The following is an 18,754-nucleotide window of genomic DNA, read 5'->3' as shown; positions in this document are numbered from 1 at the left end:
CAAGAGAGCCCTTGCTACCGCATACCTGCCAAACTCATGGACTCTCTGCTGGTTTTCTCGCACTCTCGCTCCATGACTGGTTCACCTCCCCCCAGCTGTACCTTTCTCTGATATCCTCGACGTATATGTATATAATATATGCAAGGGTGTGCTGGATCAGAAGAGCTAATTGTTCAGTTTTCAGAGTGAGCGCTTACACCTCAGAAATCAGTAAACACTGGACAAATCACTTAACCTTGGTTTCCCCATCTGTAAAATGGGGATAATAGCACCTACCTTGCAGGGTTCTTGTGAGAATCAAGTGAGATGATATTTGTAAAGGGCTTATCAAAGTGCCTGACATATAGAAAGTGAGATGTAAATATTTATTATTACTGTTACCCAAAGCACGAAAGCATATCCTTTGAAGACACAACAGTCCAGACTTCTATTATCCGTCACATCAGCCGCATTGATTAGTGGATACAGAATGCTGGCCTTGGAGTCAGAAAGATCTGGGTTCAAATGCCACTTCCCACACAAGATGAGTGATTATGAGCAAGTGACTTCACCTGTCTAAGTATGAGGCCAAATCTCTAAGACTTATCTGATAAGTCCCAGCTGGGTGCATCCTCCCTCCTAGAAATCCCAGAGAGCTGATTGTATGTGATATATCCTTCCCCCCCCCCTCCACCCCTGAGGGTAATTATCTCATTCAATTTTGTCTCCCTATCCCAGGGGACTGGAACAATAGGAGGCTCTTAAGAAATACTTGATATATTGAGTTAAATGAAATATTTCTCCTTTCCTCAGAAAGCAATGGGATTATTATAAATCAAAATAAGAAACATATTAAAGATCTGTGTCTAGGAAGTGACAATATCAACCGAGGAGGGGGCTAGAGAGAACACCCCAACAAATGTCCCCAAGTGCCTACAGAGCGAGCACTGAGCACAGTAACTAGAGGCTTCGGATGAAGGATCAGGAAAGCTACCACAGAACTAGGAAAGGCTACCCCAGGTCAGTTTTCATTGGGTGACACTCACTCCATCTTCAAAGAGAAAGTAGGAGGCACGTCACTCTTGTCGTGGTTAATAGAGTACACTGGCACCATAACCACCGCAGCCAGAAGGCAGCCTCTGTGTCAGAGTCAAGGTAAAAAGCGAAAGTATGTCAGAAAGAGCAGCATCTCCTTCAGCGTTTCAAAAACGAAACCATTCAGCTGCCTTCCGCACAGGTAGGTTGTGCCAGCTGCCCAGCAGTGGAGACCGATGGGCACTGGGTCCCAGAAACGAGGCTGGACTCTTTGGGGCCTTCCCCTATCTTGACTGGAAAGAGTTATGGAATTTTGAAGACAAAGACTCTGTGAGCACATCAAAGGTCTCATTGGAAAGGCTCCCACACAGAAAAGTGTGTGGGCCTTCATTTTTCCACTCTGGAAGGGTGATTGTCTGAGCTAAAAATGGCAGGATGAGCCCATGAGTTCCTCAGCCCGCTATCACAAAGCTGATGCGAGGAGGATTAAGCAGCCCTTTCCCTCCACACAAGACGAACCTTGTGGTTTAGCCCTGGAAGGTCCAAGATGAGCTTGTATTTTCTGCTAGCCAGAAGAGCAGTCATAGAATCGGCCCTTTGATGCCTTCATTCTCCATAAGTCCTTTTTCATCACCCCCTTCATCCATATCCCCACCTGAGGAGCTATGATTCTTGACAAAGATTTGTAATGGTAATTTTGTATTAATTATAAAAATAATAGTTCACTCTGTATAGGATTTTACAAAGTACTTTCCTGACAATCACCTCCCAAGGTGGGTAGTGCATATATTAGGAATCCCTTTTCCAATCCCCTTTTACAGATAAGGAAACTGAGACTCAGAGAAGGGATCTGTTCAAGGTCACCCAGGAAAATAATAGGAGAACCAAGACTTGGACATAGCTTCTTTGACTCTAAGTCCTATGTCCTTCCCCTGAAACTGTATGGCAAATAGATATATAGACAGAGAGATGACAGAGACTGATAGGCAAATAGATGGGATAGATTTAAATAAAAGAGCTCAGTGGTATTACTGATCAGGCAGCTGGCACAATAAATATCTCTTAGACTTGGAATCAGGACCTGAATTCTAATCCTGCCTGAGACATTTTCTAGCTGTGTGACCCTGGGCAAGTCATAACATATCAGCCTCAGTTTCCCTATCTGTAAAATATGGGTTAAAAATAGCACCAATCTCAGAGAGTCGTTGGGAGGATCAGATGACTTTACATATGTAAAGCGTTTCGTAAATCTCAAAGAGTTAGCTATTATCACCTCTCTCCCCAACCTAAATTACTCTCTGGTCATATGGCTCAGGCTCTGAGAGGTATTTTTTTCTTGTGCTACATAAGCCCTTGCTGTAGCTAAAATACCCTTCCACGAGCCTCTCATGAGAATACTATCCTTTGCAGTACCCACTTCACTGAGCTTTAATGAGAAAGGGCTTTGTATAATGTAAAGTACCTTATAAATCACACAAATGTGAATAATGAGTATAGTAATGAATTCTGGCAAGAAAAAAAGAAAAAACTTGATGAGACCCTATTGCATGGAAATGGACCCAACTCCTACAGAGGCACTAAGGCGTACTCCCCAGTGAAGAGCCCCCCTCCATCAACTCCTCTTGTTCAACTTAATAATCTTAAAGTGCCTAGAATAGAAGGGTCAAACATAACATTCCTGTGTAGTTTGAACACATTTAAAATGTATTTGGGTGGCAAAGAACTGAAAATTGAGAGGATGCCCATCCATTGGGGAATGGCTGAGCAAGCTGTAGTATATGAATGTAATGGAATACTATGGTGCTATAAGAAATGATGAACAGGCTGACTTCAGAAAAACCTGGAAAGACTTATATGGTCTGATGCTGAGTGAAGTGAGCAGAACCAAGAGGACTTTGTACACAATAGCAGCCACGTTATGCAATGACTAAGATTGTTAAACTGAGCCCTTCTCAGCATTACGAGGATCTAAGACATCTCCAGAGGCCCTCGGGATGGAAAATGCTGTCCACATCCAAAGAAAGAACTATGGAAGTCAAATCGCTATCACTTATTTTTACCTGCTGTTGAGTTTTGTTTCATCTTTCTGATGGTTCCTCCTATTGGTTTTAATTTTTACTTACAACTTCACTAATGTGAAAATGTTTAATGGGTACGTAAATGTAAAGCCTATGTCAGATTGTGCGCCTTCTTGGGGAGGGTGGGGGGGAGGAAGGGGGAGAAAAATTTTCAACTCAAAAGCATATGGAAGTGATTGTTGATAAAGCAAAATAAATTAATTTAAAAAAGAAAAAATAATAAGTATTTGGGAAATATTTAACAAAATAGAGGAAAATACAATAAAACCTAGATAACATTACATTTTAAAACTAAGTCAAGGGGGCAGCTAGGTGGCGCAGTGGATAGAATTCCAGCCTTGGAGTCAGGAAGACCTGAGTTCAAATGTGGAGGACCTGAGTTCAAATCCAGCCACAGACACTTGACACTTACTAGCTGTGTGACCTTGGGCAAGTCACTTAACCCCGACTGCCTCACAAAAAAATAAAATAATAAAATAAAACTAAGTCAATATGGGACCCAGGGCTCCTTATGTGAGCTCTTGTTCAGTCATTTTTCAGTTGTGTCCGACTCTTCACGCCCCTTTTGAGGTTTTCTTGGCAGAGATACTGGGGTGGTTTGCCATTTCCTTCTCCAGCAATTTTTACAGATGAGGAAACTGAGACCACCAGGGTGAAGTGACTAGCCTAGTGTCACACAGCTAGCATGTGTCTAAGGCTGGATTTGAACTCAGGTCTTCCTGACTCCAGGCCCAGCACTCTGTCCACTGCGCCATTTAGCTGCTGCCCATGTGTGGATTTATGACCTCCATTTCTATCTGAGTTTGACACTTTATGTGTAGAACCCAAGGACACACAGCTGGCATGCAGCAGATCATCTATGTCTAGGTGGGAGCTGGACCAGATGACCTCTGAGGAACATTTCAGCTATGAGTCTATCTTACTTAAATGGAGTTTCTACATATTTACAGTAAGTAGAATTCAAGAAAGCATGCTCTTCAATTAACTGGCTTAACTGAATCACATTTATACGATGCTTAGTTTATAGATTGAAATACCACTATTTCCCCGGCTGACTGTGTAAAACAAGTCATTTCTGCTCACATCACTTTGTAGGCATTAGCTCAGTCTTTGTAGGAGAAGAAAGGCAAAACCACCCTGAAACAGGAAACCAATATTCTTCCTGTTTAATCAACAAATCTAAAATTCTATTTTGTTTATCTGTTTATATTTCTCCCCCTGCACATGTCCACTGAAAGGTGCTGCTCGATATGGTTTTATGACAAAGAGAAAATTTTCATGAGCAACCTCTGTAACCCCTTTAATGAAAGAAGAGGAAAAATTGGTTCATGCAGAAAACTTCAAATGCAGCTAAGTAGCCCACTTAGTGTGGGCTACAGTAACCAAGAGGGATTTCACCGCATCCATTCAGTCAGTGCTTACGAGGGTTAAAAGAAATTCCAAAGAGTCATCAGAAGAGGAAAATGAAAGGTGATGATTCTTGCCACACAGGTAAAGAAAGGCCTTTGAAAATGTGTAATATGTAAAATTCTTTAACACCCCCAGGATACTTTTTCCAGAATTAACGATATAAATTGTCCCTCTGGTTTACGGGCTTCCATTCAACCCTCTAATCACTACGCAGAGTAACCTGAAGTTACTCAGCTCCTGACACAATGAACAAGGTCTGCTCTTGTCCTGTATTGCACTAACTCTTCTTCTGCTTGCCAATGGGGCTCCGACATTGCCTCCTCCCACCACCGTGCTGGAGTACTTACTACGTGACTTAATGGAGGTCCAACAAAAACTCAAGGTAAGTATCTCGCTGTTTTTAAGACCTAAAAACATTGTACTGAATTCATTCTCATGGGATGTTCATTTTATTAATGACATTTTTACTTCCTTAGACTGTATCAGAAAGGATGAAGAAATATGAACTCTACATCCCAAGTAATGTAAGTAACATTTTCCATACGAAATTTTGGACATTTTCAATTTAAGATCATTAGGAAGTAGAATTTTTTGCAAAGCTATTATCTGATGACTTTATCATCCAAGATTTAAGTCAGCTCTAGGGGAATGTGTTAAAAAAAATTATCCTGTACTTTCTAAGTACAAAACAATAAAATCTGGGTTATATGTATTTGGGTAGACAGATAACAATTACCTATACCCTTCCCCCATCCCACATAAACTGAAGAAGAAAATGAGAAAGAACATCTACTTTTCTTTTGGAGCAGTGTTTTGTTTTCTATTAGATAACTATGTTGTTTTAGATTTCATAAATGCTTAAAAACATTTCTTCAAAACTGGAAATCAATATTGACTATAGCACTGTATCGGACCCAAGGGTCAAATGAGATCAGATGTGTTAAGTGTGTGGCAAGCTTTAAAGTCCTGGATAAGCATCAGCTGTTACCATTATTACTCAGGGGTGACCAGGTGTAGTCAACACCCACCCCGCCCAACAGGGTCAGGAACATAGAGTAAAATCAGCCTGCAACACACACAGCTTGTGTAACTCTGGGCCAATCATACCTTAGAAAAGATTGCTGATCTGTATTAGTGGAAGGGGTTTCCTTCAGGGCGGTATTACCCACACCAATGAAATGACAGACTTTCAGATCTCTACGATCTATCTGTATACATACATATTCGTAGATAATCATTTTATCACACAAATGGCAATGCTTCACAGTGAACTTTAAACATAGAAACCGCCCGATTCTCATTCTGTGTGGAGACAGCAAACGTTCTTGAGAACTCCCAGGTGAGGACACTCTCTCCGCTGATTCAGAGAGGCACTTTTTCTAAGCCTCTAATACTAGAGAGCACCCAGAGCCAGGAGGGTCCTCCCCCAACAGCACACGCCCGGGTGTGGTAGACACACCAAACTCTTTCATTAAAGGAGGAGGTGGAGGTGGTATCTGGTAAGCTAACAGTTGAGAGCAGGTTTGTTAAGACTTTGTCCTTCTAGGGTTTAAGATGCCACACGATTTCTAAGTCTTAAAGTTTTGTTTTTCTGGGCCCCAGTCTAGTTGGTTAAAAAGCGAATCATTTTAACAACCTGAAACATAGAGAGCACTGGACTGTCAGGAAGACCTGAGTTCCAATCCTGCCTCTTATTCTAACTAGCATGATGGGTCCCTGGGCAGGTCAATCAACCTCTTTCAGTTAGTTTCTCAGATTTTTTAAAAAATCAATTTATATGATTGTGACATGAATATACTATATCCTAAGTCCTGAGTATTTGAGTGATAACATTTTTTCCTCAATTCTTTTCTTTGGGAGGGTTGTGAAGCAATTAGGGTTAAATGACTTGCCCAGAGCTAAACAGCTAGTAAGCGTTATGTGTCCGAGGCCGGATCTGAACTCAGGTCTTCCTGAATCCAGGGTTGGTGCTCTATCCACTGCGTCACCTAGCTGCCCCTGTTTTCCCATCTTTAAAAAGGCAATAGTAATCACATCTCCCTCATAAGTAGTGAGGGTCAGACACAACAACGTAGGTAAACCACTTTATAAATGTTAGCTTTTATTATTATTGTTGTTGTTGCCTTCTCATAAAAGAAAGAACCAACCTAGCAGTCAGAAGACTGGGGTTCTGCTCTCATCTCCGATGTTAACTACATTTGTGACCTTTATTTAATCAGTCACTTAAGCTCTCTAAGTTAACTTCCTTATTTAGAGAGAGGGAAACAGAGAGAGCGAGACAGAGAGGAAGAGAGACAGAGACAGAGAGAAGCGGAGAACAACCCTTGTCCAATTCACAGTTGCTGTCTGGAACTAGATACAGATTTAGAGCAATACATAGATACGTAGACAAATGAAATGCTAGTGTATATATATGTACATGTGTGTATGTAGCATTTATGTAATGCTTTAAGCTTTGCAAAACAATTTCCAGATATCATTACAGTTTTTATCCTCCCAACAAACCTGACAGGCAGATGCTAGTATTATCCTCATTCTTCAGAAGAGGAAACTGAGGAAGACACAGGTTAAGTGACTTGCCCCAGGTCACACAGTTAATAAGTGTCTGAGGTTGGATTTTAATTTAGGTCTTCCTGACCTCAACACTCTATCCACTGTGCCACCTAAAAGCCTCTTACGTGTGCAAGTGCTTTGTAAACTACAAGGCACTACGTAAATGTAAGACTATTAGTGTTAACAGAAAGTTGAATGTAAGGCTTAAAGCAAGTAAGTTATTTCAGAATCTTTCACATATGATGTATTTTGAGGATGGGGCTGGAGAAAAATGCAGCAATAAAAACAAAGAAACAAATACTTAACACTCGATTATGTGTGACACAATCATAGTTATATATAAGACTGCAAACAAAACCAGTCTAATTCCTATACTACAATCAATCTTCAGGGTTTGGAAGGGAGAAAACCTGCCCTACCCTGCTCCTCTGGCGAGGGGATAAGGATAATTCTCCATACCACAGCTTTTCCCTCTCTGGGCTTACAGAATCTCAACTTGTGATGTACAACTTAAAAAACAAAAAAAGTTAAAGTGAAAATGACTCTTACTCTTTTGACTCCAGACCAGTAGCATGTCAGATCTGCAGTGTTTCACTAAAGAACTGAACCCTGTGGTTGGCGCATTGAAATATGAATCAAAAGATGCTCAGACTATTCAGGAACATATCAACAACATTAATGAGACAGTTAACAGCTTAACGGTAAGGACATTATTATTTTTTATTTCTTGGAAACTTAATGCAAGAGAAAAGATACTATATCCTAAAGAACCAGAAGATTAACAACAGTGTAGACTAGTGCTATGATACAGGATTAAGAGGTATTCACCCTTCTGGTGTTTGGGGACATACTACCTATGCATTTGACTATCACACCCATGTTTAAAATTAACCACTTAATGTCACTTTTTTGACGAGAGATCTTGGAAGTGACATTATATTTGGGGCATTTAGGTTCTGGTTGATGGGCTTGAAGTATAAAATATAGGGTCCCCTCCCACACATTATATTGGGGAGCTCTCAATGATTTGCTGAGTTCTAACCAGCTTTAACTCCTACACCAATAGTAACACCATCCTGAGCACTGTGGAGAATACAGGCCATTTTCAATATCTACCATAAGGAAGGTCAAGGATAATCTTTGTCTATTGTTCAGTCACGTCAGACTCTTCATGACCCTATCTGGGGTTTTCTTGGCAAAGATACTGGAGTGGTTTGCCATTTCCTTCTCCAACTCACTTTAGAGATGAGGAAACTAGGGCAAACAGGGGTAAGTGACTTGACCAGGGTCACACAGCTAGGAAGTGTCTGAGGCTGGATTTGAATCCAGGAAATTGAGTTTTCCTGAGTCCAGGCCCAGCACTCTATCTACAGCATCACCTAACCACCTCTAGTCAGGGATAATCCAACTCAAAAATGAAAATTCAGGGAAAATAGACAAATTTAATCTTACTCAACAGTTTAAATCTTTTCCACCCCAAACTATTTATCAGAGACTGACATCAGCTGTCTTACATTGCACAGAGGTTGCCCAACAAAGAATCCAAGTCACCTACAGACCACATAAATATGGTTTCAACATAATTTCTTTTCCCAGTAATACTTCCAGGATCCTAAGGTCCTTTTACATAAAAGGGAAGCATCATTTAGTAGATAACCCAGGGATCTAAGCTTAGCCCTGGGCTATTTAATATTTTTATCACTGACTTGGAGAAAACCATAGATGCTATACTCATTAAATGATACAAAGGCAGGAAGGACAGTTAACTACTAGATGTGAGAATTATAATCTAAAAAGATTTTGATGCCCACTCATTGGGCCAAACCTAATAAAATTTAATTCAGTATGGATGAGTATATAATGGTACGGTATATAATTAAATAGCAATTAGTCTGAAAAAAAAAAGATCCAGTGGGTTTATTGGACCACATTCTTAAATTCTATCCACTAAGTTCTATTCACTTTATTTTTTAAAAAAAATAAGTTCTATCCACTTTATTATTGTATCACTTGAAAAAAATAAGTTCCATCCACTTTATTATTGTATCACTTGAAAAAAATAAGTTCCATCCACTTTATTATTATATCACTTTTGGTTCCTCTAAGGTAGTGTTCCTAGCTTAGTAACTGGCTATAACCTTTCCTTCACATACCACTGTGGACCAAGGTTTTCCTTCTCAGCTTGGTGGCTAACTCTATTGCAGGAATAAAGTCTTTCTTTTGAGCAAAGCAGGCAGCATGGTCTGTACAGTCAGTACTGGGTAGTACATCTTGCAGAGGTCAGGAATTCTAGGGATTGTGTTGGACTAGTGGATAAGGGAGCAGTGGTACAGAAGCAGCTGAGCACTGCCCTTCCTTGCCCTCAAATCCGCCCTAAATCAGGTGGTTAGGCTTTTGCTCGGTGGTCTACCACCGTAACTCCAGGGCCTGAACGTGTGCAGTGTCGGTCTGTCTGTGCGTCTCCTGTCCACTGTCGTTGGGACAGATTCCTCACCACGTCAGCTGCAGGTGGATGAATGGGGGAGGGGGGCAGTTTTAACTCTCAAAGACTGTCTACTGCGTTGTAAGGGGTTGTGATGCCCTTCAGGAGAAAGCATGTGCGCACCACAAAAGCCACAGAGACTTAAGGTCCTGAAGTAAGAATGCTCAGTGTTTGAAAAGAAACCGTTCTGGATTGGGTAGGGTCTGCTCTCCTAAACGAGAAGCCCATTTAAAGGTAATTTTTAAGGAGTCACATGGCATTTCCTTGTTTTTTTTGTTTTAGGGAACAGAAACAACCCAGTGTCATTATGCCACCAAAATGAAGATCGAAGGATTTTTTAAAGAATTTGTTTCCTTCTCCCGAAAACTCAGAGCACTAACTCAATGATTACTTACCTAATTGTCTAGGTGAAGTTATTTATTTAAATATTTAAATTTTATAATTTATTTCTGAATGTATAGTTTACTATCTTTTACTGCAATTGGCCTTAGTTGTCAGATAATGAACACAACAGATCTTATGATCCTAACTGTAAGCCCTACGGGCTCGAAAACTACTTTAAGTTATCATCTCAAACATTATTTATTAAATTATAACTTGTTAAATGTAACGTCTGCGTAGGTCAGTAAAGTTATTTAATAAATTTGATGATGGATAACAACAAGTCTGGTTACTTTGTGTATTTGTCTTGTATACATAGAAGGCACTCGGATATTCTTTGATTTTTTTTTAAAATTAACTTTTTAAATAAAACATGGATCCGTTTCACTTTCCACCAGTTGGGATATGTAAGGAATAAGAAGTGGGTTTTCTTCTCAGGATTGTGGCAATGAAAGGCAGTAAAAACACAGGACAATAACTTGAGGAAATAGCAAGGATAAATGAAGGTCACATGGGGCAGAGACCTAGGCATGTTCACAAGCCTCAGGGAAGGAACCAGCAGAGGGAAAGTCTAAAGCTTGGGATAAGAAGTGGGGGAAGGAAATGGAATGACTGATGGGACATACATCTAAAGCAGGGGTTCTTTTTTTTTCTTTTTTCGGCAATTGGGGTTAAGTGACTTGCCCAGGGTCACACAGCTAGTAAGCGTCAAGTGTTTGGTCTGAGGCCGTATTTGAACTTGGGTCCTCCTGACTTTAGAGCCAGTGCTCTATCCACTGCACCACCTAGCTGCCCCTAAAGCAGGGGTTCTTAACCTAGGGTCCATGAACTTGTTTGAAAAACATTTTTATATCTGTATTTCAATAGAATTGGTTTCATATGTAACTCTATGTGTTTATTTTATCCATTTAAAAACACAATTCTGAGAAGCTCATTGGCTTCACCTGACTGCTAAAGAGGTCCATGACACAAAAATGGTGAACAATCCTTGACAGAGGAAACAAGATGGCACGGAATTTAGAGCACAAATTGAGAGGGTAGCCTTCAGAAAGAAGAGATTCCTCACCTTGTGGGACAGAAGAGGAGAAACCAGTCGACAGCAGCAATATGGTTGAGCAGATAAAAGTGCTGGAAGACCAGGAAGACCAAATCCCACCTCAAACACTTCATGCCTGTTCCCCTCTCTGGATCTGTTTCCTCATCTCTAAAATGAGGGGGTTAGACTTGATGACTGCGAGGGTCCCTAGTCCTAAAAAGATGCAGAGAGGAATTACTGTATGGGACTCGAGAAGGAGGCAAAGGTCCCCTGTTGCTCTAGGGGTGGGCTGGGATACAGCTGGGGACCTGAGAGGAGATAAGGGCATTGACATGCTCCTGGAGGGTGCTGGAGAGTCAATCAGGGAAGACCAAAAACCCTACAGCAATACACACCAGCTGAAATAACAGATAGAGTATGCCTGCAATCCTGCCGGCTAAAGTGAGTGACATTTGGAGATCTCTCATCCTCCTCTGCCAGTTGTCATTCTGCAACCCAAATCTCAAGTTATTTTATAAGCAAGGGTTCTTAACCTTCCTGTGTCATGGACCCTTTTCTTTGGCAGTCTGGTGAAACTGATGGGCCTCTTCTCAGAATCATATTTTTAAATCCATAAAATACATAAGATTACAAAAGAAACCAGCAATATTAAAAGACAGTTATCAAAATGCTTTAAAAACAAGTTCATGCAATCCAAGATAAGAACCACTGCCTGGGGCCCTGGCCCAACATGAGTGCCCAGATGGCAAGATGGGCAAGTAGAATGGCAGTATGTGATAGGAAGCTTACACTGGGACTGGCTGGAGAGAGAAGGTTAGGGAAGTATGCCCTCCTTCACCCACAATCCACACAGCTCAGCCTAGGGAGAGCTGGAATGGCAGCCCACAGACCTGCTGTGAGGACCAAACAGATGGACGTGAAAATGTTCTGACAAGGGGCCGGCAACCGTAAGGCACTATAAACAAATGAAAGAGGCTTTCTTCAAAATTATCTTTCTATCATTTTAGAAAGTTCAACCAAATACTGAATCTCCATAATTCAACTATGAAATGTGTTTGTTTTCATTATTTCTAACTAGAGATACAAGAACATAATTGACTGAAAACTGGGAAACGTTTTCCCTATAGTTTCTTCTTGCCCATCTCCCCTGACATCCTATCTTGCCTCAGTCTATAGAAACTACTGCTGGCTCCTCCCACCCAGACCGACCATAACTCTGGCAAAAAAAAAGGTCTGGATCCAAAGCCAAAGTCAATGAGAGCTGTGACTTTAAACATCCTCTCACCAAATAATGAAACAAGGTAAGTATGCATTCACTAAAACACGGTATTATTCAGAAAATGTCAACCCAGGTCTTTATCCTTCTCCATTAATGCATCCTCCTGGTCAAATTCCAGCACCATCCTACACATGCCACTACCAGGGCTTATTTTCTCAACTCACACTTTCAATTTGGTCACCTTGTTCCTTATCTTCTTTAGGAAGCAGGTGTGTTCAGCTCAAGTGTTAAAACCCTCACTTTGTTTTTAGGAAGTAGCTAGAGTGTGGGAAGAAACAGATGAAATAAAATACTCCCAAGTCAACCTGTTCCAAGCCTCCCTTAGACAATCATTGATTCCAAGCATTCTGTGTCAATCCTTATCACCTTTAACTCACACTCAACACTTCCCTGGAGAAGGAAATGGCAAACCACTTCAGTATCTTTGCCAAGAAAACCCCAACTGGCGTCATGAAGGGTCAGACATTACTGAAGATGACTGAACAAAGACCGTGATATATTGGCTTTACACCTCTGCCTTCTCTTACATAATCCTATTCTTTATCTCTACTATAACCACCATAAGCCCTCTAAACTCCTGCACTAGCCACTCTCTTCCCTTTCCCCATCTTGACCCCTTGGTGAACCAATTCAACTCCACACTGGCCTCGTCTCTTGAATCTCCAGCCCCCTCATATCATTTATATCCTCCTTCTATACACCCAACCAGTCTCAGCCTTGGTCACTGCCCTCATTCAACACCTTTATGCCTACACACACGCTGCTGAATATAGATGGAGAAAATCAAACCACCATTCCAACGGGGCCCACTACAAATTGGTGTTACACACAACCTCACCTGGGCCCTCACTGCATCCAGGCAATCCTACTGTATTCCCCTTATCAGCTCACTCTCCCACCCTCCACAGAAGCTCTTCTGAACTTCAGTCAGGGGCTTCTCCTGCGCTCTCCTCCTTCACCACTGTCTCATATGGTGAAGTGGCCTTACTCCTTACCAAGGCTATCCCCTCCTGTTCAAGTGGTCCCCATCCACCCTGTCCCCTCCAATAGATCACCCCTTTATCATCCCTATTCTGAGAGATTTTCAATCTCTTCCTCTCTATTGGCTACTTCCCTGCTGCCCACATACATGCCCATGTCTGCCCTATTCTGGAAAAAAAAAACCCTCACTGTCATACTATATCTCTTCTGCCCTTCTAGCTAAACTCCTGGAAAAAGCCACCTACAACAGGTGCCTCCACTTTCTCTCCTCTTGCTTTCTTCTCAGACCCTTACAATTTGGCTTCCCACCTCATCATTCCACTCTCCAAAGTTACCACTGATCGCTCAGCTGCCAAACCCAATGACCTTTTCTCAGGCCTTCTCCTTGACCTCTCTGAAGCCTCTGATGCTAATGAACACTCTTTCCCTCCTGATACTCTCTCCCAGTCCTCCTCCTACCTCTCTGACCACTCCTCTTCTGTTTCCTTTACTGGATCCTCATTCAGAGCACGCCCTCTAATTGCAAAGCCCTCTTCTCTTCTCCAGGTATACTGCTTCACTTCACGATCTCATCAACTCTGGTGGATTTCAAGACCATCTCTGTGCTGATCATTCTCAAATCTACCTTTCCTGCCCCCATCTCTCTGCTGACCTCTAATCTCATATCTTCAACTACAAAATGAATCTCCAATGGGATGCTCAATAGACATCTTAAGTTCAATACATCCAAAACTGAACACATCATCTTTCTTCCTAACCCTACGCATCTCCTACCTTCCATATTAATATGAAGGGCAGCACTATCCTCTCAGTCTCTCAGCCTCACATCCTAGGTGCCATCCTGGACTCCTCACTATCTCTCACTCCCCATGTCCAAGCTGTTGCCAATCTGTCAAAGTTCACCTTTCCAACATCTCTCCAGTAAGTCCCCTCCTCTCCTCTGACACTGCCCTCACACTGGTGCAGGCCCTTATCACCTCACAACTGGACTACTGCAAAGCTCGCTCATCGGTCTACCTGCCACGAATCTTTCCCCAGGCCATTCCATCCTCCATTCCGCCAACTACAGTGATTTTCCTATAGTCCAACCAAGTCACTCTTATTGAATAAACTCCAGTGGTTCCCATTGACTGCAGGATCAAATACAAAATGCTCCGCTGGCATCCGAAGCCCTCTATAACCTGGTCCCTCCTACTTTCCAGTCTCTTTACAGCTTACTTCCCAAAGCATACTCTTTGATGCAGTGATGCAGGCTCCCTGAATGTTCCATGAACAAGACACTTCATCTTTCAACTCAGGGCATTTTATCTGGCTGTCCTCCATACCTGGAACACTCTCTCTCCTCCATTCTGACTACTGACCTCTCTGCCTTCCTTTAAGTCCCAATAAAAATCCAATTTTCTACAGGAAGTCTTCCCTAACCCCCTTAATTCTAGCGCCTTCCCTCTGTTAATTATTTCCTATTTATCCTATATAAAGCTGCTTTGTATATATTTGTCTGCATGTTGTCTCCCTCATTACAGCGTAAGCTTCCTGAGGGCAGGGACTGTCTGTTGCCCCTCTTTGTATCCCCAGTGCTTAGCACAGGGCCTGGGTCATAATAGTCCCTTAATAAATACCGATTGATTTCCCTTTCACTGTCATGCCAATTCTCAGCTGCTGTCAGCGTCCTTGTCTCTAAGGCCTCCTTACCACATGCTAACTTGCTCTGAGCTGGGAAGCAAGAAAACTAAACTTATAACACTAGACTCAGGATCTCAGCTATATTTGATAACTTGGACAATGGCCAGAAGTGGCATATTCAGACAAAAATCATTTCCCAGGCATTTCCCCCCTCAGAACAAAAGGCCCCTTCCCTATCTCCACTTCTTGTTTTCTCGGTGTTCTCAAAAAACAGACACACAATGCTTCCTAGCTTCAGAAAAAGAGAGGATTCACAGTGACTTTAAGAGCGGAGCTCTTTTGTGATGGCAAAGAGCTGGAACTTAAGGGGGATGGCTGAACAAATTATAGTCTACCAGTGTTAAAGAATTCTATGGTACCATAAGGAAATGATTAAGGGGAGAGTTGCAGAGAAGCCTGGTAAGACTTGTATGAACTGATGTGGAGTCAAGTAAGCAGAACCAGGAGAACAATTTACACAATGTCCTACAAGTGTTAGTGCAATATAAGCTTTTCAGAGCTATTTTTAAACTAACCAGAACTTAACGTGTTCATAATACTTGTGGGACACCCTATATAACAGCTAGAGTAATGGACAGGAAAACAACTTGGAAAGACTTTTTAAGAACTCTGATCTCCACAATGACTGCTCAGGTTGAAACATGCTCCCCTAATCCTGATAGAGAGGGGCTGATTGAAACATGTATTTTGGGGAAATGGCTAATGCAGGAAGTGCTTTTGCTTCCTCCAGTGTATTTGTTGCAAGGGCTTTATTCTTTTTTCTTTTCCAGTAGAGAAAAGGGACATGGGAGAGAAAGAAAGAAAAAAAGAAAATTTAATGTTAAAAAGTAATGGCTTTAGGACCATTAATCAGCTTATAGCCGAGGGTCATAATTTATTTAAAATCATAACCTCAGAAGACTATGTTATTAGAAAAAATTAATTTTTCTTGGTTTTGGTCTTCTCTCCTGTACCAATACAGCTTCCTTCTTGTCAAACTCCATTGCCACCAGTCTGCTCTGGCCAGTAATTCAGCAAAGGGACCACTATTATTAATGTAAAGCACTTTCAGTTTGTAGCAACATGTCTAATCATCAGCACTACCACAGAGACCCAGCCTAGAAGAAGCGACCACTTCGCATAATGGTTGCCCAGAGTTCACAAATGTCCATGCTATTGTACTTGAGTAGGGTTTTATAAAAGCCATGCTAAGCCATGAGTCACAAAGAAAGCATGGTAACCATGCCGGTAGTCTGGCTAGGCAGAGACTATGACTCGGACTGTTTAAACAGGGAACCACGCCAAGGTGGGGGTCCCAGGGCCAAAGCATGGTGAGTAGCAGAGTCACAGTAGTAGAAGAGATCAGGCACCAGTGGAAACAAGAGATGGTCAAGCAAGCTGGTAATCTGCCCCACTCAGTCCTGACACCGTCCTTTCCCTGTTCTCTATTCCAGCTTGATGAGCAGCTCTCTGTCACCTGCCCAACATTCACTTCTTGGTTCTCCACCCTCCCAAGAGATGACAGTCATAGATCTTGAACTGGAAGAGCCCTTAAAGGCCACTCAGTCCAACTACCTCATTTTACAGATGACAAAACAGAGGCCCAAGAGATGTTAAGTGACATGCCCAAGATCGCAGGATTTGAACCCAGGTGCTCTGACTCCAGAGTTAATGCTCTTTTCATTAAAACATGATGAATAAAGAAGAATGGAGCCTAGTTATTCTTCACTATTACTGGCCAGCCCAGACATCTGACATTCCAAATAAACAGCCCTCTAACTAAATCCTGCCATTTCTTTGCTTACAAATGCCATCCAAATGAGTGTGGTCAATGACGGCAGCTGGGACGATGCAGAGAAAGAAAGGACAATAGAGCCTATCTGGGAGTTGAAAGGACAGGAGACATTTTTCCCCTCCATGGAAGATGGAGCAGGGAAAGAAGCCAATGGAAAAAGAGAGAATATAGGAATCTTAAGTATTCCCTAGACACAGACAGAGATACATAAGGACAAGAGAGTCCAGCAAAGCCCCTACCGGCTAAGGCTGAGGAATTAGCACTTTGGTATTGCTGTAGCTGGTCAGTCCCTGTGGGGCTGCTGCCCTCCTGATTGGTTTTAGAGTTCTCCCAGGGCCATGGGGACCCCATGGGACTCACTCCTCCTTCTGGCTATTACCTCTGGGACCTGCATTCCACTTAAACACCAATCACTCTAAATCCATGACACCACGTTCAGTCATTGGAGGATACTCTCCCTATAAAACAGAAGTCTCTCTCTATGAAAGTGGCACTAGGCTGTAACTCTCCTGGTTGCTACTGCTACGGAACTTGTGTGGTTTGATGGCCCGGAGGTGAGTCAGAGTCAAATCTGTGGGTCCTATTTTTAAACTAGAAATACACTTGCATAGATGAGTACAGTTGTTCTTTGCAGGCACAGTGGTCAAAATTGACAACCTGGCTAACTAAACAAGCATATGCTCCTAAAATCATGTTGTAAATGTGGCACAGTAAAAATTTATTTGAGCGAGAGATACTGTCAGACCTCAAGAGTTTTTAGGCAAGGAAGGAGTCAGGGGTGGGAATGGGGAAAGGATGTTTAAAAAACTATGACTGCTAATAAAAACAAAAGTCAACAATAAGATTGGTTGGTTGGTTTTTAGAGTAACTGATAATCAAAAAATATAATTTGTTGACCATTGGGTTCAGAAATGTATCCCTATGTTTAACATGGCATCACCTAGAACTGACAGCTAAATTTGACAAAGCAGTTTCTCCTACAAATCCACAAACAAATCTATAAAGCACTCTCATCTCCATAATCTCATTTCACACTTCTGTCCCCATATCTGAAACAAAATATATTTGGCTAAGCATTTTTACCCATGGTCTTGAATAAAGGCATAGATGGCTTATCACATTTGCAGATGACATAATACTGTTCTGTACCCGCCAGAAAACACAGGATAAAATGGAATGATGTGTTCTAAAGGGCAGTTGAGCTCTGGATGTAGCCCAGGGTGACCTACGCTGTAAACAAAAAAAGACGGATGTTCAATCATAAAGCGCATTTGAAACATTCTCAAAAAGAAAGCCAGACCTGAAGAGATTGTTTGTTTCCTCAACACCCTAGACCACAGAAATGTGGGATGGGGGTGGAGAAGGGAAGTGGAGGACAAACGCAACAGCCCAGGACAACAAAGCAGGAGCAGAGGAGCCAGGAAGATCAAAGTTTTCTCTCTAAATAGACACAGAGAGGCAGCAGTGATGGCAGAAGTCAGGGAAGGGGGAGGGGGAGGTAACAGTGAAGAGGAAGACAGAACCTACCAAGACCCCGCCTACAGGTGAACCTATAGGTGAATCAGCATTTTGGGTAGGATTACATTACAAAATGGGAGGGCGCATGAAGAGGGGAGGGTGTATAGAGGAGATAAGGGGAGTATGTGTTACACCCAGGTCAAGTCAAGGGCTAGCACTGAGGGGAAAGTGAGCCCTGTGGTCTCAAGAAGAAAACAATCAAAGAGAATGGGTGAGGAGGAGGGGGAAGGGGAAAAAATGGAGGCCTTGCTTTGGTGGAGGGAGGGGGTTCCAAGAGGATTGCTCCTATGGGTGAAGGGAAATGGGGAACCTGTACTGGATGTGGTCTGGGGAATTTGGTGCTTGAAAACACCACTCCTCTGACCTCAGGAAGCAGGAGAGTTGCAACTCCTGGTGGCAACCAGCACCTGGGGGAGTGGAAGGGCACGGACCCATGGAGGAGTTTTGAGGAAAACAGGAAAAGAAGGTAACTGTGGGGAGGGTATAGATCAGGTGGGCAGTACAGTCAGAGATTGGGGCGGAGGGAGGGGGCAAGATCCTACCAGAAAGCAGTCTCCTATCACCT

General features: G+C 42.3%; 1 protein-coding gene across 1 annotated transcript; it reads left to right on the top strand.

Moving 5' to 3' along the window:
• Window positions 1–1,149: 1,149 nt before the first annotated feature.
• On the top strand, window positions 1,150–10,099 carry IL2 (interleukin 2). Its single transcript, XM_021008335.2, has 5 exons — window positions 1,150–1,216; window positions 4,757–4,884; window positions 4,979–5,026; window positions 7,619–7,756; window positions 9,820–10,099. The coding sequence occupies exons 1-5, from the start codon at window positions 1,150–1,152 to the stop codon at window positions 9,922–9,924; spliced, it is 486 nt and encodes a 161-aa protein (XP_020863994.2). The 3' UTR covers window positions 9,925–10,099.
• Window positions 10,100–18,754: the final 8,655 nt, after the last annotated feature.

The sequence above is a fragment of the Phascolarctos cinereus genome, unplaced genomic scaffold, assembly GCF_003287225.1.
Source record: "Phascolarctos cinereus isolate Bilbo 61053 unplaced genomic scaffold, phaCin_HiC Scaffold_9;HRSCAF=440, whole genome shotgun sequence".
Classification (NCBI taxonomy): Eukaryota; Metazoa; Chordata; class Mammalia; order Diprotodontia; family Phascolarctidae; genus Phascolarctos; species Phascolarctos cinereus.
The sequence above is the reverse complement of the archived record's forward strand: the minus strand, read 5'-3'. Positions and strand labels throughout refer to the sequence as shown.

Excerpts from the sequence above, each read along its gene's own strand:
- IL2 (XM_021008335.2), top strand. The coding sequence starts at position 1,150 with ATGTCAGAAAGAGCAGCATCTCCTTCAGCGTTTCAAAAACGAAACCAT. Across the intron at positions 4,885-4,978 it reads AGGTCCAACAAAAACTCAAG|ACTGTATCAGAAAGGATGAA; the intron begins GTAAGTATCTCG and ends TTACTTCCTTAG. Across the intron at positions 7,757-9,819 it reads AGACAGTTAACAGCTTAACG|GGAACAGAAACAACCCAGTG; the intron begins GTAAGGACATTA and ends TTTTTGTTTTAG.